The sequence below is a fragment of the Nipponia nippon genome, unplaced genomic scaffold (assembly GCF_047370975.1).
Source record: "Nipponia nippon isolate SJK-2023a ecotype South Korea unplaced genomic scaffold, ASM4737097v1 scaffold_23, whole genome shotgun sequence".
NCBI lineage: Eukaryota > Metazoa > Chordata > Aves > Pelecaniformes > Threskiornithidae > Nipponia > Nipponia nippon.
In genome coordinates this window covers 6,845,859-6,872,218 of record NW_028262340.1, presented here as the reverse complement: position 1 = coordinate 6,872,218, position 26,360 = coordinate 6,845,859, and the positions used below count along the sequence as shown (strand labels likewise).

Genomic DNA, 26,360 nt, shown 5'->3' with positions numbered 1-26,360 from the left:
GGGCGGGAGAAGCCTGGCTGGGGACACCCTGGGGACATGCCCAGGGCTCCTGGCCTGGCTAGGGACTGGGACCAGCACTGAGACTGGAGCAGAAAGGGAGCATCAGTCTGGTCTCCCCCAGGCTGTGTGGGTCCCGGAGCTCCTGCCCCAGCCCCACAGGCGTTCAGGCAGGACTGGGATGCTCAGGGCTGCTCTGGACGGGCTGGGAGGGTGTGTGGGGTGCTGGGGCCATCGTGGGGACCCCACGGCACCCTGGCAGCTGGAAAACCACAGCCCCGGGCCCAGCACCCTCCTGCTGCGCTGACCCAGACGCACGAAGCCGGCAAAGCTTTGCAAGCTCAGCTGCACCCCGTGCCAGCAAGGAAAGGGCTGGACCAGCCCCGGGGCACCCCACATGCTCGGGGCCCCTGGGGACAGCCGCCAGCCCAGCGTCCGCTCCCAGCCCTTCTCCCCCGTGCCCTCTGCCAGCTCAGCCATGGGGAAACTGAGGCAGGGAGCTGTGCGCAGCGGGCAGCGCCGCCCGCCCCCCGGGCTCCCCTCCGGGCTCCGGCTCCGGCTCAGCTGAGCGGGGCCGGGGGGGCCCGGTGCGGTGTCCCCGGCCCCGCTGCCCCACGGACGGTGGCTCCCTCCCGGGCCCCGAGCCCAGCAGGTGGCGCCCCGCGCCCGCCGGTGGCTGCGACGGGAGCCCGGGACCGGGGGGAACCGGGGGAAACCGGGGGGGACCGGGGAGGACCGCGGAGGAACCGGGGGGAACCGGGGGGAACCGAAGTGGGGAACGACCGAGGGGGGACAGAGGGGGGAACCGGGGAGGACCGGGGGGAACCGGGGGGGCCCGGGGAGGACCGGGGGGGACAGAGGAGGGGACCGGGGTGAACAGGGGAGGACCGAGTGGGACCGGGGAGGACCGGGGGGGACCCGGGAGGCTGTGCTGGACCGCACTGGGCAGCCCTGGGATGTGCTGGTTCATGCAGGGCTGTGCTGGGCTGGGCTCATCCATGCTGGGCTGTACTGGTCCATACTGGGCTGTGCTGGTCAATGCTGGGCTGCGCTGGGCTGTGCTTTGCTGAGCTGTACTGGGCTGTACTGGGTGGTTGCTGGGACTGGGGCAGATTGCTCCCTGCAGGGCCGGTGCTGCAGCCCCCAGCCCTCCTCGCTCCCAGTGCCACCGGCCGGGGCAGATCCTGCGGCCCAGACCGCACCAGGTGGCCAAAGGAGGGTGCTGGGGCTGAAGCGGGTTAGCGCAGGCTGCTGGGGGGAATCTGCTCGTCCCAGCGGACTTTGTAACGGCACATGTGTGTGTGTGTAACGATGCCGCGGTCGTTAGTAGGCGAGGTGAAAGCCTCACCGTGTTTTCACAACATTTGTTGCCCTTCCTAGAAGGACCTTGGCAGCGGAGAGAGGCAGCATCCCGCTGGGCTCGCCCGCTCCCCGGGGACACAGCGCGTCTCTCCGCACCCCGGGCTGGATGTGCCAGGTGCTGCACGGGCAAAGCTGAGTTTAGGCAGCAACGATGGGGCAAAGCGCTGGTGGTGGGAGCTGCGTGGGTGAGGACGGCTCTGCTGCGGCCCAAGCCACCCCTGCCTTCCCTCCCGCCAGCCCCTCGCTCCTGGCTTCACCGGCAGCTCCCAGCCCCTCCTGGGGGGGACAGCCCTGCAGCCCCTGCGCTGCCGGCGGGGCGTCATAGCCCTTGCTGCGTGCACAGGCCACCTTCCCCGTATGCACGCGGAGAATAAAGCATCGCGTCCCCCAGTGCTGGTTTTCTGGCCATCCCACAGCCCCCTCCTTGTTTTAGCCACCTCTTCGCTGGAGTTGGTGGCTTTTGGAGGGGCGAAGCTCCCAGCTGGGCCTGTGAGGGCTGCGGGGGGGGACGCCTGGGCAGGACACAAACACTAAGCAACCCCACTGCTGCCCAGGCCTGTGTCCACAGGGAATGGCCACGCAGCAGCAGTGGGTGACTGCGGCGGAGGGGGGTGGCGGTGGCCCGGTGTGAGCTCGGGGGCCCGGTGGGAAGCGGGGCGACAGCCAGGCGGGGGGGCGGATGGGAAAGGGCGCTCAGGGGTGGCCTGCGGCAGCGAGTGATGCCTCCCTGTGACTTGTCCCCACTTCTCCAGTTTGCTTTGCCATCGCGCTCAGCCCAGCGTCCCCAGGCTGGTGGCACAGCCGTGCTTGGCCCGGGGGTCCTCAGCCAAAACCTTCCTTGCGGGAGGGGGCATCCCCAAACCCCGACCTCTTTGATGGGCTAAGGATGGCATCGGGAGCCGGCGGGATGCTCGGGGGGGGCGGCGAGGGCCCCCCAGCCCAGCACACGGGGTGGCCACTGGCTAGTAGCCCCGTTAGCAGCCCCGTTAGCAGGACCGGGGAACCCTGGGGGGGGGGTGTCGCGGCATCCCTCACACTGTGCCCCCCTCGGGGGGGCGGAGAATAGGACAGGACCCCGCCCTCTATGCAAATCCCAGCCCGGCGATTGGCGGGCGGGCGGGGCCGGGCACGGCGGACGGGGTATAAGGGCGGGGGGGCCAACAATGCGCCCGCGGTCCCGGTGGGTGCCTGGTGCCGCCGCCACCCGCAGCGCCGGGCGAGCTGGGTGCAGGGGGGATCCCCGCCTTCATCCATGGGGCTGGGGGTGCCCCTTTCCTGAGCAGGGGTGCCCCCCTTTTTCTTTCTGCGCCCCGTAATTGCTCCCCCGAGGCTCTGCTGCTTTCCCCCCCTCCCCGCTCCATGCAGAGATGGAGTTTGACGCGTACCAACACTACTTCTACGACCACGACGCCCAGGAGGATTTCCACCGCTCCACGGCCCCCAGCGAGGACATCTGGAAGAAGTTTGAGCTGGTCCCCACGCCCCCCCTCTCCCCCCTGGGTACCCCCGGGGAGAAAGGCTGCTCCGGGGCGGAGGAGCGGCCCGGCCGGCTCTGCCTGGCCGGGGAAGAGCCCGAGTATCTCATCGGGACGGGGGAGATCTTCGGGAACCTGAGCGCTTTCATCCTCAAGGATTGCATGTGGAGCGGGTTTTCAGCCCGGGAGAGGCTGGAGAAGGCGATGACAGAGAAACTTTCCACGGGCACGCAGCGGGCCGCCCCCCACAAACCCTCCTTTGCCCAGGATTTCGGGTTCAGCAGCTCGGTGAGCGAGTGCGTGGATCCCGCCGCCGTCTTCCTTTGCCCGCTGGCCGAGAGCAAGATCCCCGCATCCTCGGGATCCGAGGGCCAAAGCGATTCTGGTAAGGGATGGAGGACACGCGTGTGTCGCGACACATGTGCCTGTCGGGAGCCTCCCAGCCGGGCAGCGCCTTTGTTGCGGCTCCAAGCGAGCCCCGGTCCCGGCCCCACGAACAAAGCGGGCTCGGCTGCTCCCCTTCCCGCGGGGCTTCTGCTGGGGAAACCCCCGCAGGAGGCTGCGTGGGGCTCCCCCCGCCGCCGGGGGCTCCGGTGGCCGCTCCCGCTCGCCCCGGCCCCACGGGAGCCCCGTGGGCAGGTTGGCGAGGGGCGACTTCGCAGCTCACCGGGGAAAGTTTGGCTTTGGGTTTTTTTTTCCCCAGCGTGGCGGGCGTGCCCCGCGGCCGGCTCGTCCCCTCGGCTGCTTCCCCTGTGCCCCCACCCGTGACCCCTTTCCTCGGGACAAAAGGCGAAGCCCCCCGTGGGGCCGGCAGGTTCCCCCGCGGCGGCGGCTCCGTGGGGCGGGCAGGGACAGCCCGGACCAGCTGCGGTGCCTCCAGACCCCACCCGGGGCCCGTCCCGCGTGGGGGGGGGAGCGTTTACACGGGGAGGGGGTCGGGCTGGGAAGCGGCTGCCTCTGAAACCCACGGGCAAGGCGGTGCCCCCCCCCCCGCACCCCAGGCCATCACCCCCCGTTTTCATCCCTGTTTACAACCCCCACCCACCCACGCGGGTCTCCCCAAACCCGGCGGGGGCCGTGGGCCGTTTCCCCCCGCTCCCACGGAAGCCGTGGAAGCGCTGACACGGCCCCGCGGTGCCTTGACCCCGTTAATAAATCTGCCGGTGGCACCGACCCGCAGCCGGTGAGTCACGGTGCGGGACCGGGACTTAATGCCATTAGGAGCGCGGGGACGGTAAGCGGGTCGCGGGGTTTAAGAGGCTTAACCCGAACTGGGGGGGGGGGGGGGCGGCTGGGGGGGGCGGGCCGCGGGGGTCCCAGTGCCGGTGGGGTCCCGGTCCCGATCCGGATCCGGCCGCGCCACGTGGGACCCGAACAAAAAGCAACAGATTGCAAACAATGAGAGGGGCCGCGCTGATGGACAGAGGAGGGGGCCAATGGGGTGGGACGGCAGGCGGCCGGCCCCGCCAGACAGCCAATGGGCGGCTCGGGGGGGGCGGGGCCTCGCGGTCCGACTTTTATTAATGAGCGGCGGAGGGGTGCGCGTGTGTCTGTATATACACGTGGCTGAGACCGGCCGGGTTGTGACACTGATGAGTGCGGCCGTCGGCCTGTGTGGGGCCAGCGAGTGCCCCCCCGTAGCCCCAGTAGCCGGGTGGCTTGGGCTTGCTGGGCAGAGCCCCCGGAGCCCGGGGGAGCCAGGGCATGGGTTGGGGGCCACAAGCAGGAGCGTGCCCTGAGCCCGGCTCCTGTGGCCAGCGCTGGCCCTGGTGCAGGAGGGGCGGGGGCCAGGCCTCTGCCCAAGCTGCTGGTGGGGCTTTGAGCATCTCGGGGGACCTTCAGTGAGTGGCTGCATCTTCCCCCAAAGCCTAAGAAAAAAAGGTGGAAGAGCGTTGCTAAAGGGAGAGCGATGGCAGGCACGGCTGGAGCCAGGCCACCACGGTGTCCCCAGGGGCCACCTTTGTGCCACTGGGCTTTGCTGGGGCGGGACAAGCTGTAACGACAACAGGTGGGGTGTTTTGGGTCCAGTTATGCTTTATTTGGGTCTTGCTGTTTGCAGCTCTGATATCCTCCCCCCTGCTGACACCTGGGCCTGGGACGCCTTCGAGGCTCACGGCGGGGGATTGTCCCCTCTGTCCCCGGGGAGCCTGGGCTGAGTGGGCTTTATCCCTCGGGAAAAGTGATCACCGAAGTGGGAAGCTGCAGCCAAGGGGAACAAAGGGCGGCTCTGCCCCCGCGTCCCTCATTTACAATTCCAATGGGTCTTGAAAGCGCCTGACGGATGAACTTTGGAGTTAGGCTGTCCCAGCTCCCCAGCATCCAGCTCCTCCTGGCCCCTGGGCCGGTGGGCTCGTGCGTTTCTTGCTCTGATGATCCCTTATCCTGGACACGCGTTGCTCCTGGTGCAGAAGTCGGGCAGAAGTAAAGCCCTGTCCCAGCTTCAGGGGACTGGGCACATGGATGTGGAGGGAAAGCTTCCTCCCTTAGGATGGCATTGGAAAAACGTTTGAATCACGTAATCCCTTCTGGAGGTCGTGGAGCGGTTTTGCGGCACGTGAGCAAACTTTTGTGGGATGGCAACAGGGAGATCGTCTGGGGGCTGTGGGGAGCCTCAGCGGGGTGAAGAGGGGTGACCAGGGGCTCCCAACTGATGGTGACTCTTTTTTGCCGTGTCTGTTTTGAGCAGAAGGTGAGGAGATTGATGTGGTGACGGTGGAGAAGAGACAATCGCTCAGCCTGAGGAAGCCGGTCACCATCACCCTGCGCGCTGACCCCTTGGACCCCTGCATGAAACGCTTCCACATCTCCGTCCACCAGCAGCAGCACAACTATGCCGCCCGCTCGCCGCCGGACACCTGTCCCCCACCGGAGCCACCCCAGCAGGACGAGGACGAGCCACTGAGCACCACAGAGCCGGCCCCTGCCATCACGCTGCCTGAGCCTGGCTTGCCAAAAGCTGGCAGCAGCCCCGGCTCCGACAGTGAGGACGTGGCCAAGAGGAAAAACCACAATTACCTGGAGCGCAAGCGACGCAACGACCTGCGCTCGCGCTTCCTGGCCCTGCGGGACCAGGTGCCCGGGCTCGCCAGCTGCCCCAGGACGCCCAAAGTGGTGATCCTGAGCAAATCCTCCGAGTACCTGCAGTCGCTCATCAGTGCCGAGAGGAGGATGGCGGCTGAGAAGCGGCAGCTGCGGCTGCGGCAGACCCAGCTGCTCAAACGGATTGCTCACCTCAAGGGGCACTAGCACCCAATGTGCCCCCCACCCTGGTCCCCACAACCCCCTGGCTCCCTCTCAATTTGCACATTTTTTATTTTTTTTGGTTGGTTGTTGAACTGTTGGCCCCAGGGGGCTGGAGCACGCAGTGGTTGCTGCATGTGGGGTGGCTGCAGTGGTGCTCCCAGCTGCGGGAATGGGGCCACAGTGGGGGCCCCCCCGTGGCATCGCCTGCCTGGGGCTGGCATCTTGGTACCGGGTGTTGCAAGATTTCCCTTGTCCCCCCTGTGAAGCTTTCTCAAGTGACTGCTTCGATTTGTGGGCTCAGCTCTATTCCCCCTCCCCTGCAGCCCTCTCTGCCGTTTGCCACCAACCGCGTGGCTGGGAGCTGCCCCCGGGTGTCCATCTCGCCCTCAAAATCCCAAGCAGCCATGATCTGCTTCAGCTCAGGGAAGCAGGCGAGGCAGACACGGAGAGCCCGGCGCGGGGCTCGTCTCTGGATGGATCCCCCTGGAGATGGCGACGGCAGGGTCTCTCTCACCAGGGTTCACGGCACCCCGTGGGCGATCCCTTGCTCGGCTGGACCGTACCTCACCTTCTTATCACGTCACGCAGTAGCTTGTCTTGGATTTTATGTTCTAGAACCTGCTGCTGTAACTGCAAGTCTTATACTGGAGGCTGTGTTTTTATACTGTATTTTTGTACCACTTTTTGAGAAGTATTGGTAAAGAGTTTGCTTTTTATATATATATATAAACTTTTTTTGGAGGGGGGTTGCTGCTGCGGGGGAGGGCTCAGTCCTGCTGCACTTTAGGGAGATCAGGAAGGGGCTGGCTCCTGTCGGACCCCTGAGCTGGGTCCTCGTGGAGGCCGGTTCCCCCCTTGCAGCTCTCCAAACCACCCATTTGCAATAACAGGGGATTTTTTTTTTTTCCCCTTTCCCATCCTTGTGAGCACCCTTGTGACCCCCTTTCCCACCCTTGGAGCACCCCCTCACCAGCAGCCACTTCAAATCCCCAGCAAAGCTTTGGGCTTTGCAGGGAGCCTGGCTGGAGGGGGCAGCTTGGGTGCATGGGGGGCTGTGCTGCCTTTGAGGCTTCCCCTGCCTGTGCCATCCTGCTGCCCAGCCTGTGGTGGGGTATGGGGGTGGCAGAGTCCCCTGTCCCCTCCTGGGCCTGCTGGCAGGTGTGGCCCTGTGGGACGGCACCCTGGGGTCTCCGCTGACCTGCTGAGAACCGTTAGAGTTAACACTGTGGTTGGATTTAGCACTTTCTTCATTACCTCACACTTCATAAATAAATAAGTTTGCAACAGCCTGGGTTGGCTTTTTCCATGCAGGTGGCTGTGGGTTTCCATGCGTCACGCCGCGATGCTCCCGGGGGGGCTGGCCTGGCCCCCGCGTTTTGGGGTGTCCTGGCCACTCGCACACGAACAGAAATGAATATATTTTGCACCAGGGCTTGGCTGCCTCGCTGCCAGTAAGACTGAGCTCTTTGTCCTGGCTTCCTCCCAGCGATTGAAACAGAAGTTGGTCATGGCAGTGGGGCCAGGGAACAAATCACCTGGATTATTTTTCCTCCTTTTAAGTGGCTTTATTGGCAAGGAGGGGCAGAGAGCCCATGCTGGGCTTGGAGAGGGCTTCGGTGTAACTATAAACCCCCCAGCGGGGCTCGGGGCAGGCGGTGTGGGGCGATTGCTGCCCTGGGGGTCAGGGGATGGGGCCGTGGTTGGCAGTAACCCTATAGGGAGGGGGGAATGCAATCCGCTCGCTTCGGTGGGCATCGGAGAACTTCATACACCCAGCTCTGCCGAGTGGGTGAAATTATATATATGTTCATTCTGCCTGCCGAACCCGATGCTTTTGGGTTTCCTTCATACTGGCAGCAAAAGTCTTACTCTAAATGCAGGAGGGACACGGGATCCGGTTGCTGCTGAGAAGTCCGAAGGGAGCTGCTGCTGCTGCTGCTGCAGGGGGACTCGATCACCCGGTGGAAGCCAGCCTTGAAAAGCAACGATTCTACATAGACGCTCTTAAATAGTCATTCCCTTTGCTTCCAGCAACATTTCACGCTTTCTGCATGTTGCATCATGCCGTGTCAAAGTGTTTTAGAGCTGTATTAAAAGGTGCTCACAGGAACCACAGCTTCAGCAGGGAGCAGGGTGACCTAAATCTGACACCTCGCCCATGCGCAGGAAACAAAGCCCAGATGTACCAGTCCCTCAAGCGTTTATTTTTGTTGTGCGTACACCGACGCTTGCACGTTGGTGTCTTTTTTCGGCTCAAAGTGACCCTCCCAATACGGTTTTTAGGAAGGCGTGCTTTTTCTTTTCATGCTGAAGGCATACAGGATGTTTAAAACATTATTTTTCTTTCGTCGAAATGATGTGCAGATCCCGTGGCCTGAGCTGAGACAACCATCAGTGGAAAATGTAGTTGGTCTCAAGCCAAACGGAGGAACGGTTGCAGTTTTGCACAAACCTTTGAGTTCTCCTGCTCAAAGCCCCCATACATAAATATATAGATCTACCTGAAACTTCCCTGGTTACTAAAGCAGATACCTCCTCTCCTATTGCCATGGTATGGACGAGGAAAGCAGGCTGCCAGCGCTACGAAGTGAACAAAATAAACACACAGGGCTTTTCCTCCTCGCTTGTTCGGTGCTGCAGTTTGCAAATGTCGGCTGTAACCATCACAATTCCGCTTTTCCAGGCCTGATACAGTTATTTTTTTAATGCAGATCGACCTGCTCACACCTTGCCCCTTGTGACTCACCCCCTTGCCTCCGCTCCCATACCCCCTCCCCAAAAACCACCCGCCGCTTTCCCACTGTAGCGTTGCTCCCGCCAGCCCCGGTTTTGCGCAGGGCAGCCGGGGGTGCCGCGGGCGCGGCGCCGCCTTCACGCCTGGGCTGGCAAATTTTTAGGACAGTTTCCCCGCGGCGGCCATAATCCCTTCCCCTCCGAGGGGGGCCGGCTGCCCGCACCCTCCCGGCCCGCAGCCTCCTGCTCCCTGTTGCCATGGCAAAGGATGTGTGTTGCCAGGGAGAGCGGCGCCAAGGAGATACCCTCCTCCCGCCGTCGCCGTGGCAACCGTCTCCCTGCCTTCCCTTCCCTCCGTTGCCACGGAGACAGTCGCCCGCTCCCCATCTCCCCCTGTTGCCGTGGCGATGGGGAGGACGAGCCTCCGTGGAGGCTGCGGTTGCCACGGCAACGCGCTCATCTCTGTTGCTATGGCAACAACCCCGCTCCTTATCCCCCTGCCCCGTTGCTATAGCAACAGCATCCTTCCCACCCCATCCTCCCCCCCCCCCAAAAAAAAAAACCAACCCAAAGGTACCACGGGGCAGGACCCCACTCGTGGACACGGCCCGGGCGGCCCCGAAGGCGGGGGGTGCCCGAAAAGGGGCCGGGGGCGAGGGGATGGGCACAGGGCAGGGGCCGGGGCCCGGGGCCGGGGCCGGGGAAAGGGGAGGGACCGGGGCCGGGGCCGGGAACCCCGCCTGACAGAGGGACACGGGGCACCGGGCCCGGCCCCGTCCTCCCCGCGGGTGGCCCCGGCCCCGGCCCCGGCCCCGGCCCCGTCCCGCCCCCGTCCCGCCCGCCCGTCCCCATGGCAGCCGCCGGGCCGGGCCGGGCCATGGCGGCAGCCGCGCTCTGCCTGGGCCGGGCCCCGCCGCCGCCGCGGCCGCTGGTGGTGATCCTGGGCGCTACCGGCACCGGCAAATCCGCGCTGGCGCTGCAGCTCGGGCTGCGCCTCGGCGGGGAGATCGTCAGCGCCGACTCCATGCAGGTACGGCCGGGCCCGGCCTCCCGGGGCCCGGGGGAGGCCGCGGCCGGCCGGGGGAGGTCGGGGGGAGGCCCGGGAACCGGGAGACGCCGGGGCCCGGCCTGCGCCTCGGGGAGGGCCGCGGCTGGGCCCTGGGGAGGCCGCGGCCGGGCCCGGGGACCGGGGAAGGCCGGAGCTGGGCCCGGGATCTCCGGCTGGGCCCTGGGCCTGGGTGAGGGTGCCGGGAGGCCTGGCCTGGTGCCGGGGGGGCGGCGGGGCCTGGTCGGGGCCCGGAGAGGCGCAGCCCCGCGGGGCTGGAGGCTGGGCTCCCCCGAGGACCCCAGGGCCCGCGGCCGGGTGCCTGTGGGGCACAGCCCGGGGACGGATCCTGCCCGCTGGCTGCGCTCCCGGCGCAGGGGCTGGCCTGGCCCTGGTGCCCCGGTCCTGGGGAAGGGGCCAGGCGGCTGGCCGGGCTCCGGGGTGTTCCGGGTGATGTCCCCTCCTGTAACGGGTCCCCCAGGCGCGGGGCACGGCGTGGTTTGCAGCGCTGGCAAGGCACGGGCTCTCCCCTCGCCCGCAGGGAGATGCGTACCCCTCTGCCATCGCTGGGACTCGCTGAGTCCCTACGCGGTGCCTCGCACCCCGGCTGGGAGACCTGGCGAGGCAGCAGTGCTGGCTGGTGCCGTCTGTCCTTCCAGAGGCTGTTGTATGGACGTAGCGTCAGTGAGGCTTTAACGTGGCAGCCGAAGGCGAGCGCTCCCCTTCCCGGTCACCCAGCAAAGGGACTCCGACAAGATATGGGAAAGAGTGTTAAAAATGATATTTGCTACTTGCCAGTGACACCGTCTGTGGTCTCGTCTCTTATTGCAGGCGGCGGCGTGGAACGTATCGGTTGTGCAGTCAGGGTCAGTAAACACCGAGGAACCCAGCCTCATTTTTTTGGTCCTAATTGCATTGAGCGACAAGAGCTTTGTCACAGGATGTAGATTTCAGCCACAGTAGCAATTTTGTTACTCTTTAGCAAAACGTTTTCCTTCCTAATCAACACTTTCACTGTTCTATGTCTATAACACCTGGCCTTTCCGTCAAGCTTAATGTTTAATGTGTTTATTACGCTTTTTAAAAAGCTGTTTTCTGCCAACAACACCCTTTGCCCTTTGTGCTGCTCAAGAGATCAACTCTCGCTGTCCTGTGGTCACCTCCTGGTTTTCCGCACCAGGCTGCCGATGCTGGTCACTGTATCCTAGAGAGCTAAATTTAAAAATTCCCTCTCCTGAATTTGGAGCGAGCAATTGGAACGCTTTAATTTTATGGCATGTTTTTCTTAATCTCTTAGAGAAAAAGTGTTTGAGATCTGAGCTGAATTGACAAGATCCTGCAGGGGCAAAACGTTCACGTGAGACGCGGAAGCTTTGTCCAGCGCTGCCTGATTGCGGGCAGCTGCCCGGCCCCGCTGCCCAGAGCCACCAGGCATTGCCGGCGTTGTGAGCCCTTAACGTGTGCTCCCTAACGAAGGACCGGCGCTTCTGTCTCGCTCTCCTCGAGCCTGGGGTGGGACTGCCTGCGGGCTGGTTTCCTCCGCAGACCCGGTCTGGGCTGGGGTGGCTTTTACTCGGCTGCTGTGAGGTTTCCAAGGCGAGTTACTCTGCTCCAGTGTCCACGTCAGGAGTGTCTCTGAGCAGAACTTGGCTGGTGCAGTTTTACTAGCACTGACATTCCCGATCCGAACAAGCTCTAGAGCTTTTGTTCGGTTATTCGTGCCCGTCCGTGTACTGCGAATACTGAGGTTCTCAGACCTTGCAGTGACCGCCAGCCCAGCGTACAGCAGGCTTTAGTACGAGGGAAAGGGCTGTTGACTTGAGCGATCCTGCGAACACGAGGCTCCTGCTGCATCCCGAGCTCTGCAGACGTGGCTGGAGCCGACTGGCATGCTGCGGATTCTCGTTTCACGCTGGTGGATGTTTTGAAGCGTGTATTTTGTGCTCTGGTTGTTTCAGGTCCCACTATGGGAATGCAGGCGCTGGGAGGACTCTGGCTGCAGGCGCCCAATGGCATCCAGGCTCAGTGGCTCTTGTCCTCCTTTCCTTTTAATCTCATTCTAGCGTGACCGTGGAGCGAGAGCCGAGCAGCTCCGCTACTTTTATCCCGTAACGCAGCATGCTTTCTGTGCGGCCTCTTGGGGCAGTGAGGCAGGGGAGCCCTGCCTCTCCCCAGCCCCGGCTGCCTGAAGGCACAGCCCCAAGCAGCTCACGTCTGCGCCTCCCCCACCATGCTCCACTAACCCCCGTGCCCTGCTTAGGCGGCTGCAGCCAGCCAACTGGGTCTGCTTTCTTGCTGGCTTTGTTCCCGTGGAATATTGTCTTCGTGCTGCGTGTCCCTCTGCCACGCAGAGCTGGCTCCGGTGTCCTTGCAGACGAGTTGCTGGGTTTTAAAAATCCCATTGCTTATTCTCGACTGACAGCTGCCAGCGACCGTGTCGCCCTCAGCCCCCTCTGTCCATTCATCGCTACGTCCCGTGCGGGCTCCGCGGAGCTCTGACAAATGCTGGCAGTGTTTTGGGCAGCTGCTGGAGCTGGAGCCAGGCTCGGGAAGGGGCCGGGGAGCCCTGAGCCCACCTGTTCCCGCACACAGGCACCCCTCTATCTCCAGGGCGTTTTTGTCAGGGCTGTGGGTTGCTGTGGTCAAATTACAGACTTAGCTGCTGCCTGCGTGCAGCTCAGGAGCTCTGGTTAATCTGATGGCCTCTTAATCTTTCTTTTTGTCCTTTCTGTTGCCGTTTGTCATCCCAGTGAGTTTCACTTGGGAGTAAGTCATTCCCCAGGAAAGGAGGGGTGAAGCCAGTCCCGTTTCTTCGTTCCTGGCTGAGCAGTGAGCGTGCAGCGATCCCGGTGCCAGCTTGCTGGAGGGCCCTGTCTGCTCCTGATCCCGCTGTCCCTTCTGGATCTCACCCTTGGAAGTGGGGACGCAGTCCTCTGGAGGCTGTGGTAGCACACTGGGTACATTTGCCAGTTAATGTGTCAAGTCAGGACATCTTAAGAGCTGACATCCTTCTCACGGCAGGGAGTGAATTGTGCTCTCCTTGCACCCCAGCTTGGTTTGGGTCCTCCATGCCCCTCCGCAGCTGGGAGATGCCTTGGCTCTTGTGAAATCTTCATGCTCTTCCTGGCCGTAGGTGGCTTGGATGTGTCTGGGGTCCCTGTGCTGCACAGCCATCACGTCACCTTCTACACTGTGCTCCCTGCACTTGGGGCAAGGACAGTGCCTTTCCCCCTCTGGTGCAGATGGTGACAGAGGGACAGAGTTGGGGATTGTGCATGAAACTGGTGGCAGAACAAGGGTTTGGGAGAGCCCACCCTTCCCGGGCTGCGGATCCTCACAGGCACCCTTTCCTGAGGATCGCTGGTGTTTGTGCCTCCTGCTTCAGTTTCCCCACCCTTTAAAAGGGGAGATGGTGCTGACTTTCCAGCAAAGTGCTGGGAGCTGTGGGGCTGACCTGCCTGGGGGTTTCAGCGGCAGAGGTGGGAGGATGCCGTCAAGGCTAAGCGTCTTTAGTCCCCGGCTTGTATTCGATGTCTCGGAGGCCTGCTGCTCCAGGCTGCCGCTAATCTGTTTTGGGGCCTTAGAAAGCAACAAAGGCTTATCTGAGCTGCTTGCTGAAAATAGAAATGAGTGTTGGGAGGACGTCTCGGTGCGAGGCCCTGCCGACAGCCAGCTGGTGGAAACCTTCTCTGGGCTTTGCTGGGTGTGTGTAAAAGGCCGCCTTTGTTTCCTCCCAGCCCACACACTGACACCGCATTCCTCCTCCTCTTGTTGCCAGATATTCAGGGAGTCTCTCGGTGTTTAATCTGCGGGAGAACCTTGGAGGATTGGAGCCTGAGCTGTAAATCCTGGCTCTGCCCGCACAGGGCACTGGGACCTCCTAGTTGCCTCCGAGCCTCCCCGTCAGCCCTCTGTATTGCCTGTGATTTCAGGCAGACGAGTGGGAGTCGGAGGAGCTGGAGGGCTGGACTGGCCCTTGCCAGGGGAGAGAAGGCACGGAGCCAAAGCTCACCGAATTCAAAGGCTTTGGGTGCCGACTGGAGACCTGCATTGAATGGCGCTGCTCAGCCCGGGCCGGGTAATGGAAGGGGATCTATAGGCTGCAGCCAGCCACGGGGCATGTTGGCAGGGAGCTGCCTCTTGGGCCTCTCCTCCTGTCTGCTTGCCATCCCCTGGAGCTAGCTGGGTTTCTGCAGGGCAGAAAGGAAGAGCATTTGGTTGCCCTCCTGTTCCCCCCTTGCCTCCTGCCCCCCGGCGAGCCTTTCTCCGCTCGAGGGACCGGGAGCAGGAGCTGGCCCTCGCCCTCCAAGCGGCAAGTGCAAGAGTTAAGCAAGACAGGGAGTGTCTGCCAGGCTGCAGCTGGTTCAGCCGCCCCAGCAGCTCGCATGACTGCTCCGGGCAGGGATCAGGCTTCCCTGCTCCACTAACCTCTGATCGTCCCTTGCTGCCGCTCCGTGCCTTCTGCCCGTGGGTCACCTCTGTGTCACCTTGTCCTTCTGTCTGGGACCAGGGGAGGCAGTGGGTGGGGGCTGCGCTGCAGCCTGAGGCTTGGCAGCTTCTCAGAGGGGATTAAGGGGAAATTTGTTTCTGGAAGTCTGGCCCTCTGGCTGGGGTGGTTTCTGGGTGATGGAGGAGGAGGAGGAAATGAGTACAGCCATTTTCAGTCTCTTCTCCCATCAAGCCAGTTTATCCCAGGCTGGGAGACTGCTGCAAGCGGGGAGGTGCTGAGAGCTAAACACATCTTCCCTGCGACCGCGGCATGAAGCAGAGCCTTAGCCACCGCCTGGCACGGAGGGTGCTCAGTCCTTGGCATGGCGCAGAGCTGGGCTGGACAGAAAGGCTTTATGTGCCCCGCTGCGACCATGTGCCTGCTGCCAGCACCCTCGGGGTGCGGGTCCCCGCTCTGATCCCTGCTTGTCTGCAGCTCTGCAGAGCCTCACGGCACCCACTGACAGGCATGCCTGGGGCAGTGCCAGGGCACAGGGGCACCCCGTGCTGAGCAGGGTTGTGTTTGCATGCCATGGGGAGCAGGGCTTGGAGCATTCCTCCCTTCTCCTGGGTGAAAGATGCTCTCATCTGAAAGGGCTCTGCTCAGGGGACCCAGCCGAGCCGCGGGGATGGGACACCAAGCTGAGGTGGCTCCAGTACTTGCACTGCCTGGGTCTGCGGGCTGGGCTGTGGCTGTTGCTTTACGCAGCCTGGAGGGTGGATTTGGGCTGTGGCTCGGATGCGTGCTGCTGGGATCGCAGGTTGCCTTGGCTCTTTACCAAGAACGCTCCCGAGGGGTTGGTTTGGGTGGCTTTTCTTTCTGCTCTGCTTTTAGCTGTCTAGCTGAGGGCCAGCGTCTCTCGGCAGTGCTCTTCAAGGTTGTATACCCCAAACTCGAAATTGAAGACGCACCTCAAAGCAGCGAGATGCTGCTGGTTGCGCTCACCAGTGTCTCCTGGCACCTTGGTATAGGACAGTGCCTCTTTCCCCCTGGGGTCACTGGCCTGCACCCATCTGTTTTGCTCCTCTCCGTACCTGACTAGCTCAGTGAGAGCAGGCAGCAGGCGGTACGCCAGGCTTTTAAGATGTGCATGAGCTGAGACCGTTCGTGCGTGTTCAGAGGCTCCATGAAGTTGCATGTTGCATCCAGAGAGATCTGTGTGTGTTATGGGAAGCAGGGATCCTTGTCCCCAGACGAGACTCGGTGCTGTGCTGGAGACGGGTGTTTGGAGAGAGGCACACCTGAGCTTTTAGCTGCAACGGCAGCAGATGAGGAGCCGGCGGCACGGAGGCAGCCGCCTTCCTTGTTTCGGAGCTCTGTGCTTCAGAGACAGGTTTGGTTGGTTATGCTGACAGGGCTCTGACACTGCTCTCTGATCACTCAATCAGCCTTTCCGTCCTTAACTGCAGGGTTATATCAGACCAGGAAAGCAGTCATGAGCGGTCAGACTCACGGTTCATCTCCCGTGGGCAGGAAAAAACACCAGAGAGAGGCAGTTTGGCCCTGGCAGGAGCAGGCATTGGCAAGATTCCTGCTCTCTCGCTTGAACAGGGCACGTGCCCCTGCCTGTGCTGCCTGCTCCTCCAGAGACCGGCGAGGGGCTTGGGGGGGTGATGGGGGCAGGCAGCAGCTGCGCGTGGGGGAAGGAGCGGTGGTCGGTGGGGGTTTCATGGGACGCAGAGGTGAGTGACAGGCTCTTCTCTTCCCCAGGTGTACAAGGGCTTGGACATCATCACGAACAAGGTTTCTCCCCAGGAGCAGCGTCTGTGCAGACACCACATGATCAGCTTTGTGGATCCCCTTGTCTCTAACTACACGGTGGTGGACTTCAGAGACAAAGCCGTGGCTCTGATATCCTTTCAGGCTGCAGCCTGCCTGGCTGAGCAGATACGGACTCTCCCCCTCCACAGCCAGGCCTGCAAGAGAGATCAGTGTTTGCATCAGCCTTGGGCTCCCCACGTTGCAACTAGCTCCAGTTTTCAGAGGATACTGCTGGCGAGGGGGGGCTTGGGGCTTCTTTTTCCCAGCTAATGCTGAGGGCAGCACCCATCAGGGCTGGTTGGGGAGGATCTCTGCTGCACTGCAACAGCGCTGAGCTGGGTATTGCCCTCCCTGGCAGTCCCTGGGTGTCCCTGAGGTTTGGTGGTAGCTGGCACAGGTAGCAGAGGATAGTGAGAGATGAGGGACACTTCTAATTCTGACCTGCAGCCTCAGTGGCTCCTTGGGGCTGGGAGAGTGGGGTCTGGGCCGCAGGCTGCCGCTCCCCACAGCCCTCCCTTCCTTCTGTGCATCTCTGCTTACGCTCCCTGACTGTGGCACATAGAAGATATCTTTGCCCGTGACAAGATCCCGATTGTTGTGGGAGGAACCAACTACTACATCGAGTCCCTGCTCTGGAAGGTCCTTATCAACACCAAGGTACCGTTGGGTGGCTGCGTATCCCTCCGGGAAAGGGTGAGCCCCGTGTTCAGGGCAGGCTTCCTGCAACCAGGCATGGTGCTCCCCCTGCTAGAGTGGGGCGAGGAGAACCAAAAGCCCCTCATTCACCCCGTGGGTCTGGGGGAATCATCTTGCTTGTGCTAGCCTCGCACATGGATGAGTGGCTTGACTCAGGCCTGCCTTGTGCCCCACAGGAGAAGGCCAGCACGGCCCCTGGGCCGGTCACCGACAGGAAAGTGGAGCTGGAGCAGATGGACGGTGTCGAGCTCCATCGCCGCCTGAGCCAGGTGGACCCAGAGATGGCGGCCAAGCTGCACCCCCACGACAAGCGCAAAGTGGCCAGGTGAGCTTGGCGTGCCGGGGGCAGGTGTGCCAGGGCCCAGCACCCCTTCCCGAGGGAATCGTGTGCCTGGGAACATGGCAAGATGGGCTCTCCCAGCCCAGGCGGGTGCTCCTAGCCTCTTAGCCAAGGTGCTTGGGGACCTTGGAGTGCTGGTGTTGGGGAGCTCGCTGGCATCTGAGACCTTTGGCCATGCAGCCCCCAGCTTGAATTGCCTTTGGGGTCCAGGACAGTGCATTGCTCCTGGCTTGTGTGCACTGGGGCTGCTCCCGCTGCGGTGCCCCAGCAGCAGGGTTTATCTGGAGCTATTTAAAGAGCAAGCTGCTGTGCTGGCTAAGTAACATACCTGAGCTCTGTGGGAACAGCATGGTAGCAAGACCAGGCTTGCCGCTTTGGTGGGCCCATCCCAGCCGAGCCCTGGCCTGGGGGGAGCAGAACACCACCCACCCCATTCGCACGGTGCAGGAGGATGGAGGGTTGGGCACCCCGCGCAGCTTCCTCCACCTACCTGGCTGGGCTGGGCTGAGCTGGCGGTAATGCTTCACGGCAATGGCAAGGTTTGCCCCTTCCCTGCAGCCCTGCCTGGCTGGAAAGGGCAGGGCTGGAGCCAGAACCCCGTCCCCTGCAGGGCTTGTCCTGGTGCCAGGCAGGAGTGGGTGGCTGTGCTCTGGGCTCCTTGGGTGCCATTGCTGTGCTCTGCACTGCATTGCACCCCCAGGACCTGGGTGTGCTTGGGATGCCAGGCACGGGAGGGGGCAGAAACCTGCCCTCCCCCCACATGAGAGGGCTGGATCGCAGCAAGTGTCTGCGGTTCCCTTTGCTGGAGCCCCCAGGGCTGCTGGGGAAATGGAAAAGCTCATCCTCACCCAGCCTCTGAGCTCTGTCTGTCTCTGCTTACAGGAGCCTCCAAGTGTTTGAAGAGACGGGGATCCCCCATAGTGAAATCTTGCACCAGCAGCAGGAGGAGGAAGGTGGGGGACCCTTAGGGGGACCCCTGAAATACCCATATTCCTGCATCCTGTGGCTCCATGCAGACCAGGCAGGTGAGAGTGGGCTTTGCACAGCTCCTGGCTGGCTGAGCATGGCGATGCGGACTTAGGGCTGACCCCCCTGCTCCTGCCCCAGCCTCCTCCCTGAACAAGGCAGGAATTCTTTTGGCATCAGTGGGCGTGACAGAGGACTTGCTCCCCTCGCCTGCTGGGCTTTGCCTTCCTCAGGTGGATTGGGAAGCTGGCAGTGCTGAACTGAGTCCTAGCATGTTGTGCAGTTGTGGGCCTCCTGAGGGCACGTCTCCAAGTGGTTGAGTGTGTCCTGCTCTCCTCCCCCCAGCTCTGGACCAGCGGCTGGAGAAGCGGGTGGATGACATGCTGGCTGCGGGACTGCTGGAGGAGCTGCGGGACTTCCACCGACGCTACAACCAAGAGAAGGTGGCCCAGAACCGGTGGGTGAGAAGCCAGCTCCCTTTCTGTTCCCAGTCCCACCTGCCAGACCCATGCAGGGCCTGGAGCGACTCTCCCTACAGCAGCTCCAATGTATCGCTGCTCCCAGCCCTCTCCTGGCAGCACCTGCTCCTGCGGCAGGGCCAGCAGACGGGATGGGTGCCTGCCTCTGCGGGGGCACCATCAGCGGAGAGGTCGGAACCAGCCAGATCCTCCAGCATTTCCTGGCCTTCCCTGCCAGAACCCTTAGACCAGGGTTGGTCCAACAGCAGAGTCCCTGCGAGTCTCAGCATTGAATTAATTGTGCTCGGACCATATCTGCTGAGCGGTGGCATTTCCCCTTGTAAAAATTACTTGGTGCTGCCCCAGTGTTCACACAGCAAAGCTGACATGGATGGTCACTGAAGGCACTGGTCTGCGTTCCTGTGTGTGCCTGGCTTGGCCTGTCCCCTGACGCCATGGGCTTGTGTCACCTGTGGGGGTCCTGCAGGGTGCGACGCAGAGATCTGAGCTGCTATGGGGAGGGTTGAGGTCTCCCACTGTTCTGAAGGAGACTGCTTTGACCCCTGTCTCTTGTCTTGTTCTCCAGGCAGGATTACCAGCACGGCATCTTCCAGTCCATCGGCTTCAAGGAGTTCCACGAGTATCTCATCAGCGAGGGGAATTGCTCGCCCGAGACCAGTGCTCTGCTGCTGCAAAAAGGTGAGAGGAGCACCCTGCGTGCCCTGCGTCCTTCAGCCCCACGCAGCTCCAGCTGATGCTGCATAATGGTCTGAACCAAGCTCAAACCTTGGGGCAGGTCTTGTTGGGGTTGAGCTGCCCCTTTCTCACTGCGTTTTCCACTTCTGCCAGCCCAGGGGGGCAGGGACTCCTTTTCCAGTGCTTGGAGAGCATCTCTGAGCACGCCCAGAGCAATTCCTCCCTCCCTTCCCCCAGGCCTCCTTGCAAGATGTACTGGGCACAGCATGACTTGGGATCCGGAGCTGGTCCACCAGTGACCTGGGTGATGGGATCCCAGCTGGGATGTGAATGTTGTGGAGAAGGAAGGAATGAAGCAGAACTCAGCATCTAGTTCAGCAGCAGGATGGTGGGAAGGGATCTAGGGATCTAGCAGATCACAGCATGAGTCAACAGTGATGCGCTCTTCGATGGCGGGTGTCATTCTGGAGTGTCTGGACTGATGCGTTTTTGTTAGAGGAGAGAGCTGCTCTGCTCCTCAGCCCAGCGGAGGTCCCAGGCGGAGTCGGTCTATGTTGAGGAGGGTTCAGTGCGAAGTGGAGATGGAGGCTGAGGAAGCCACAGAAATCATAAAAGGCTTGAAAACAAGTCTGGTGCAGAAGAGTCTTGTTGTGTCTGCTCAGGAGATGATTATGGAGGGATACGATAAGCCTGGTACTAAATATTGGAAGGTTGTACAGTGGTAAACCTCCGTGCCCACTGTGGTAGGACAAGGAGGCCTGGGCTCCGTTTGCGCAGAGAAGTATTCAATTAGGCATTACGAGAGCAGTGCAGTCCCTGAACAGATTGTCCTACCTGCTGAAAGCTTCAGGGCTGAGGTTTTGGGCCCTTTCCACCCAGTGTTCATTCAAGGGCATTTGGGACACCTTGTCCGGCCCTTCTGGCTGCCGCTGCCCCTACGCTCTGTCTGGTGGGGCTTGGCTGCTTTGCTGTGGTGACCACTTCTCACTGCTGGCTTGGAGACCTCCAGACTGACAGGAGAAATGCTGCCCTTAAGTGAGCATGGTGCCATCCAGCACAAACTTTTGGCTGGTGTGATTTGCTTGCGCCAGAGCTGACAGCCTCTTCTCACTCTGCTCTGAGCTCAGCTTGCAGTGTTGCGCTGATCTTTGGTTTTATTTTTCACTCCCTCTGTTTGAAAGGGATCCAGGCCCTGAAACAGGTGACCAAGAGATACGCCCGGAGGCAGAACAAGTGGGTCCGAAACCGCTTCCTGAGACGTAAGTCCTCTGTTCCTGCCCTGCCTCGCCATCCCTCTTCTCGCATCGCTTCTCATCCCTCCTTGGCACATCCCCTGCTCCCAGCTCAAGAGAGGAGAGCGGTGGCTGCTCTGCTGTGGGGCAGCGTGTGTTGGGGGGGACGTGAGTCCGGCAGAGATCAGACGATCCTGCCTGGATTCTTCTGGCTGGCCCAGGCTTTGCAGGTGTCTGCTGCCAGCCAGATCCCTCCAGGATCCACCCACCAGGCTCTGCCCTGATTGCAACCCGCACATGTGGGAAGGAGAGCGGCCACTCGGCCCTCCTGTGACAGCCCACCCAGCACTGTCCATGTTTATCTCGCCCATCAGCCCAGACACTCAGGAAGCCAGCTCCTTCTCACTGCTTCCCCTGTACCCCTGGCTGCCTGTCAAGGGAAGATCTTCCCCTCCCAACAGAAGTGCCATTGGGATGGCTAATACCCCAACAGAACAAAACAAGCCAAGGCTCAGCCCCGTGGCGGGCAGCAGTAGATGATGATGGCTGCAGCATCCTTGCAGCCAATCCTGCCGACAGCTCCCGAGGGGCTCGGGGAGGGGGTGCCCAGCACTGTCCCTCTCCCCACGCACCCACACATGCTCCCTGTGCAGGGCGAAAAGCCCAGCTGAGAGCTGCCCTCCAGATTAGGAGCAGGAGCCCATCGGCTGCTCTTAGCCTGGGCCGCGCTCACTGCGGTGGCAGGGAGCCAGCAGGACTTCCCCGTCCCAGCCCCAGCCTTGGAGCAGGGCCAGCAGCAGCAGCTGGGAGCCGGGCACTTGTTGAAAGGTGCTTGGTAGGGGCAAAACAACAATAAAACAAACAAAAAAAAAAAAGCAGGGAGAAACTCGAGTCAAAAGACGGGCTTTGAACGGGGTGCAAGAGCTTTCCTGGAGCCATGTGCTTGGTGGCTGTGGCTCACCTTTCTGGTGGCAGGTGTGCTTCAGATCAGCCCTGTCGGGAGCTTGTTTGTGGTTACGGCAATAAAAAGCAGCACCTGCTGGAGACTGGCACACGGCAGCCTTTGATGGCTTTGTCCGAGCGGGGCCGTGTGCCCGATGCCTGCGGGCAGGTGAGCCGCGGCGGGGCAGCGACGTTGCCGGAGGGAGTGGGCGCTCTCTGATTGCAGCTGTCTCGTTCTGGCTGGGCTGCAGCGAGTGCCCTGTGCCCTCACACCGGGCTGGGGGAGGCCGAAGGGATGGCTTTGAAACTGTGCCTTGTCAAGTCGAGGCATTAATAAAGCATCTCCCACCGTGGCCTGCTACTGGGAGCTGGGAGCGTTGGCCCCTGCAGCTGCACAAGCAATTACAGCTCTGAGTGGGAACCTGCACCCGCGGATTCCTCATCCAGGCTCCATGCCTGCATCTCCTTGTAAGCTTTGTGTGATGGCTTTGTGCCTGGATCGAGCTTTTGATCTTCTGTGGCCTCCTGTGGACCATGGCCGTGATGAAGTGTTTGCTGTTATGATGGGCTGTCGGTGTGCTCAGATTGCATAATGCCGTCCTGAAGGCAGACAACCATGAAGATGCTTGAGGTCTTGGGTGTTCTTGCTCTTTGCAAGGGTGGTGCCCCCCAAGCTGAGGTCTCTGGTAATTTTGGCTCTGGAAAGGCTGGTGCCGTTTACTTCTGAGTGCTAAAGGACAGTTAGATATGAAAGAGCAGATCCCCCTGGTCACAGCGTAGCCCCGCGGGTGCTGGGACATGATGCTGGGGAGGTTCTGGTGGTGACCTGCCTTTCTGTGTCTCTGTAGGTCCCGGGCCCAACGTGCCCCCGGTGTATGGCTTGGAGGTGTCTGATCTCTTGCGGTGGGAGGAGGATGTGCTGAAACCCGCTCTGGAGATTGTGGAGAGCTTCATCCAGGTACCGGGTAACTGGAGTTAACACGTGAGCTGTGGCTGAGAAGCCAACTTCTTGATAGTCTCCAGGCCCTTAGTCTCTCCCATGAGCAGGGCTGTCTGTGTACATGTCCAGCCTCGGGCTTTCCTTGCAGTGGCAGAGGGCTGTTGTCTCAGCTGAAAATTTCTCCTAATGCCCAGTACTCTGCTTGTCTTGCATGGTAAAACCGCAGCGTCTGTCCTGCTAACCTTAGTGTCTGGGTATGGCAAGTTCAGAGCCCAAACTCTACCAAAGTGAACGCAGTCAAGCAGATTTTTGTAGTAGAAACCAATTTGAGCCATTATTTAATCTACAGGGACGCGAGCCCCCAGCAGAGCCTGTGAAGATGGAGTATGATGTAAATGAGAACAAACGGAGTCATCGCGTGTGTGAGCTCTGCGACAGAGTCATCATCGGGGACAGGGAGTGGGCAGGTAGGATCCGATGAGAGGAGAGGACCTGGGGGGGACACAGCGAGCGCAGTTTTGCAGAGGGATGAAGCGAGGCAGTTCTCCGGAGCAGAGCGGCTTCCTTGGCTGTCCCCGCTTGGCCGGGTGACCCTCAGCACATGATCTTGGGCTTTCAAGGATTGTTTACAGCCCGTGTATGAAAGCAGCCATTTGCAAGCCCAGAGGGCATGCAGGAGCTGTGCCACAGCAGCCATCTGTCAGGCTTCCCCCCCTTCCCCGGCACCCAGTAAACACTGCCGCTCTCCGCCGTCACGCCAGACGTGGGCACCTATACGTAGCATCAAACCTCAGAGCTGTCCGTGTTCAGTCAGGGCTGCTGGTCCTTTTCAGCGCTTTAGAGACTTTGTCAAATAGCACAGAACAAATTTGTTTCTTCTAAAATTTTGTTGTGTAAAATAAAAGTTTCTTAGTGTTTTTAATAGCTCAGTTTTACTCCAATATCTCCTATTTCTGTGGGGTTTTTAAAAAAAGAAGTATTCCTAGCTGTAATGGTAATAGAAAGGGATTTTCTGTTTTCAGTAGACTTACTTTGAAAGAGCTCAGTCAGAATCAGATTGACTCAGTGAATTTATCTGTGCTGTGAGGCTCATGCTGAGAACCAGAAACAAAAAATAGCGGAGAAACTGGCTGGAGAAACGAAACTGGTAAATCTCTGTGTGTTGCCCAAATGCAGCATATACAGACACAGTGCAAAGATAAATTTCCCAGGTCGTTGGTCGTCGGATTTGAACAAGTCGCTTGTTCCTATTGACCCAGGGAGCTGCTGAAAGCAGGGTGGAAGTTGCCTCAGAATTGGAAGCTCGTTGTAGTGAGTTCAGTTTGTAAGTGTAATTGTTATTTTAGCCAGTCTCAGCTGTCTCAGCTTGGAGGTGCTTGGAAGGAGCTCTGTCTACTCCAGAACTAGAGGACTCTGAAAGCCATCAGAGTCCGTGCTGTCCTTCCAGGTCCAGCAAGTTTTGTGACCGAGTGGGAACTCCTCAAGATCCCCCCAAACACTACAGCTGCAACTACGTGTCCTCTAGGGCTGTCATCCCACATTCTGACAGATGATGACAAGACCTTTCCCAACCAAGACCAGCTGTTGTTCTCTGCATCCAGCTGAATTTGGCTCAAATCCGCAGATGGTGGGAGAAAAACGGTCCAAAACCTGGGTGTTACTTAACTGCAAAATGTAAAAGCTTAAAGGGAAGTGAAAACAGTAGTGGGAGCTGAGTCGATCAGCAATCTGGTCTGTTTTCTTAAGTCAAGTTACAGATAGTTCTGGGAACTGCTTCCCAGTACCTCCCTGGCTCTGGAAGATTTTTAAATTTTATCTAATTTTACAATTTGTGTGGACTGAAAAGAGCACACCTCCCCAGACAGCAGCAGCAATCAGTGCTTCTTCCAGCCGCTCTACGCTTTGGTGTTGCTTGCGACAAATTGTAGGAGGTGAGACTTTATTTCAACCTGCGGGTGACCCTACAGCATTGTGATAAAGCAGCAGCTTTGCATGTAATTTCATCCTTTGGCAGAAAAGGATGACTGGAAAACACCTGAGGGCCTTGATTCAGTGAGCACATACCCTTGTTTAATTAAGGCCCTGCTTGAAAAGTTTGCTGCTTTAATTGCTGCTCTGATCTCCTGGAAATAGCAAAACCGCCCTGCTAAGATGGTACATCGGTCTGGTTAGACACAGCGCCTTCTACTTAGATAATACCACTGATACAGGAGGTTTTACTGTCCTTAGCTATGTGATTTCAAACAGAAATGCAGCTCCTGCTGCCCTGCCGTGTCAATACAAGTTGCATCCTTGGGATTATGCCTCTGTTCCCATCCAACTCCTGCTGAAGTGCTGCCATAGCTGGGAGCCTTGCCCTGGAGTCATGCAAAAGCATAATTACGCTCCAGGCTCCGTCCCTATCCGCTCCGTAGATGTACAGGATATCCCCAGCGCTGCGGTGCAGGCATCTAGGCTTACAAACGATCCTGGCAGCGCTCCACGGGGTGGTGGATAGTTGCACAACCTCGCCTGCATCCTGCAATGTGCTGCCTCTTTGGTAACGCTTTCCTTTCTCCCGTCCTCCTGGCGTCGTGTCTCGGTGGGGAGCAGACTTGCTGGGAGAGTTGAATCCTGACAATCTGGGGTCTTCTGCATATCCAGAGCCAGGTTTTTTCCCTCTCCCAGTCCTTCCAGTGGTCAGGAGAATGCTTGGAAGGGTTGTCCCCCTCTGAGCCCCAATACTTTGGCCTGGAAGTCTCCTGAGAAATGGCCAGGGCAGGGCTTGGGAGTTCATTTTTCTGCAGGAATGAATTGTGGGGGAGGATGGGAAGGGAAGGTGCTCTGCACTGCACGGGGGGATCGGGTCGGGCGTTTCCGAGTTCCCCAGAGTTAAATGCTCTGTTTGCCTCTTCCTCCAGCTCACACACGATCCAAATCCCACCTGCACCACCTGAAGAAGAGGAGGAAGCTGGAGGCCGCCAGCCGTGCTGCAGAGACTGAGGGGGACAGTGGGGGCACAGAGACCTCGGGCGAGGACAGCAGCTTGCCTTCGCCATAGGCCTGCAAACCAGCTGGTGACGGGGAGCAGCCACGCTTCCGCCCGTACGGCGAGGCAGCGACTTAGTCCTGGGTGGCCTTGAACCGAACGAGCTGAGTCATTTTTTTCGGGATGAGGCAGGTGTGTAAGTGACGGCCAAAGGCTGCATCAGATCCTCTTCATGTGGCCTCACCGCGCCCGTGTTCCCATGCTGCCTGGAAAGGGCTGGGCCCCGCGGCAAGGCTGCTAGGAGCATCCTCCCATGCCAAGCGTTAATTCCTGCCAGAGATGCAGCATTATCCTTGGAATGGTTGAGCTGATCCTGCTGGCATGCGAACGTGTCGTTCTCAGAGGCAGAAATACCCCGCACTCCTCCAGCTTGGCCAGGAGTGCAGCTCCGGAGCTGAGTGAGCTCTTACTGCCTTTATTGTGGAGAGGATATTTTTTTTTCTTTTATATGGAAATAAAGTTGTAAGATTATTGTGGGTTCCCCTCCCTATTAACAAGCGCCGTTTGCTTTCTCTCTGTTCCCACCTGGCCCAGGTTTCCTGCTCTGGGCACAGGGCAGGACGGCCAGGCCTGGTTCCTTCTTCCAGCCGCCTTTTCTGCAGCAGATGTTCGCAGCTTGGTGCAGGCAGGCTGATCCCTGTGCACAGAGCAGGTGCAGAAGGAGCTGGCACCTGTTAAACAGGAACTTGGAAATGATCTCATCAAGTTTGCAACAGATGAGGCTGTCCTAGTTAAAGCTGAATTCCCGGGGGTTTACACTGTGGTTTGGCAGCGGGAACCGGCCCCGCGTTTGAATCCGAGTTGCTGAGCAGCAAATTCCTTGTGCCGCGTCCTCGAGGCAGTTGGTCTCCACGGTGTCGTTCCTGGAGGACGCGAGCGCCGTCTGCGCCACCGCGCTTCCCAGCGTGCCGCGCTGGGTGAAACTGGGAGGGCCTTTTCCAGGGCGTTTGGGATTCT

General features: G+C 60.4%; 2 protein-coding genes across 4 annotated transcripts; both read left to right on the top strand.

Moving 5' to 3' along the window:
* Nucleotides 1-2,519: 2,519 nt before the first annotated feature.
* MYCL (MYCL proto-oncogene, bHLH transcription factor) lies at nucleotides 2,520-7,353 on the top strand. The gene is made up of 2 exons (XM_009470804.2): nucleotides 2,520-3,219; nucleotides 5,521-7,353. Exons 1-2 carry the CDS (start codon nucleotides 2,727-2,729, stop codon nucleotides 6,078-6,080), a joined length of 1,053 nt encoding a protein of 350 aa, XP_009469079.2. The 5' UTR covers nucleotides 2,520-2,726; the 3' UTR covers nucleotides 6,081-7,353.
* Nucleotides 7,354-9,572: 2,219 nt separating this feature from the next.
* On the top strand, nucleotides 9,573-25,875 carry TRIT1 (tRNA isopentenyltransferase 1). 3 transcript variants are annotated; one of them, XR_015705440.1, is made up of 12 exons: nucleotides 9,573-9,840; nucleotides 16,055-16,198; nucleotides 16,667-16,762; nucleotides 16,978-17,126; nucleotides 18,024-18,166; nucleotides 18,453-18,564; nucleotides 19,152-19,264; nucleotides 20,443-20,520; nucleotides 22,284-22,393; nucleotides 22,725-22,842; nucleotides 23,823-24,306; nucleotides 25,276-25,411. XR_015705440.1 is itself a non-coding variant. In XM_087760721.1 (11 exons), the coding sequence occupies exons 1-11, from the start codon at nucleotides 9,661-9,663 to the stop codon at nucleotides 25,413-25,415; spliced, it is 1,383 nt and encodes a 460-aa protein (XP_087616847.1). In that variant the 5' UTR covers nucleotides 9,578-9,660; the 3' UTR covers nucleotides 25,416-25,875. The 3 variants fall into 3 exon arrangements, 2 of the variants coding, with proteins under 2 accessions (XP_087616849.1, XP_087616847.1); XM_087760721.1 differs by lacking the exon at nucleotides 23,823-24,306 and having other exon boundaries at nucleotides 9,578-9,840; nucleotides 25,276-25,875; XM_087760723.1 differs by lacking the exons at nucleotides 22,725-22,842; nucleotides 23,823-24,306 and having other exon boundaries at nucleotides 9,574-9,840; nucleotides 25,276-25,875.
* Nucleotides 25,876-26,360: the final 485 nt, after the last annotated feature.

What these genes read in the sequence shown, in the direction of transcription:
- TRIT1 (XM_087760721.1), top strand. Translation starts at nt 9,661, where the DNA reads ATGGCAGCCGCCGGGCCGGGCCGGGCCATGGCGGCAGCCGCGCTCTGC. An exon ending in AGGTCCTTATCAACACCAAG is followed by an intron (nt 16,763 to 16,977) that starts GTACCGTTGGGT and finishes TGTGCCCCACAG; the next exon opens with GAGAAGGCCAGCACGGCCCC. An exon ending in GACAAGCGCAAAGTGGCCAG is followed by an intron (nt 17,127 to 18,023) that starts GTGAGCTTGGCG and finishes CTCTGCTTACAG; the next exon opens with GAGCCTCCAAGTGTTTGAAG.
- MYCL (XM_009470804.2), top strand. Translation starts at nt 2,727, where the DNA reads ATGGAGTTTGACGCGTACCAACACTACTTCTACGACCACGACGCCCAG. An exon ending in CGAGGGCCAAAGCGATTCTG is followed by an intron (nt 3,220 to 5,520) that starts GTAAGGGATGGA and finishes TGTTTTGAGCAG; the next exon opens with AAGGTGAGGAGATTGATGTG.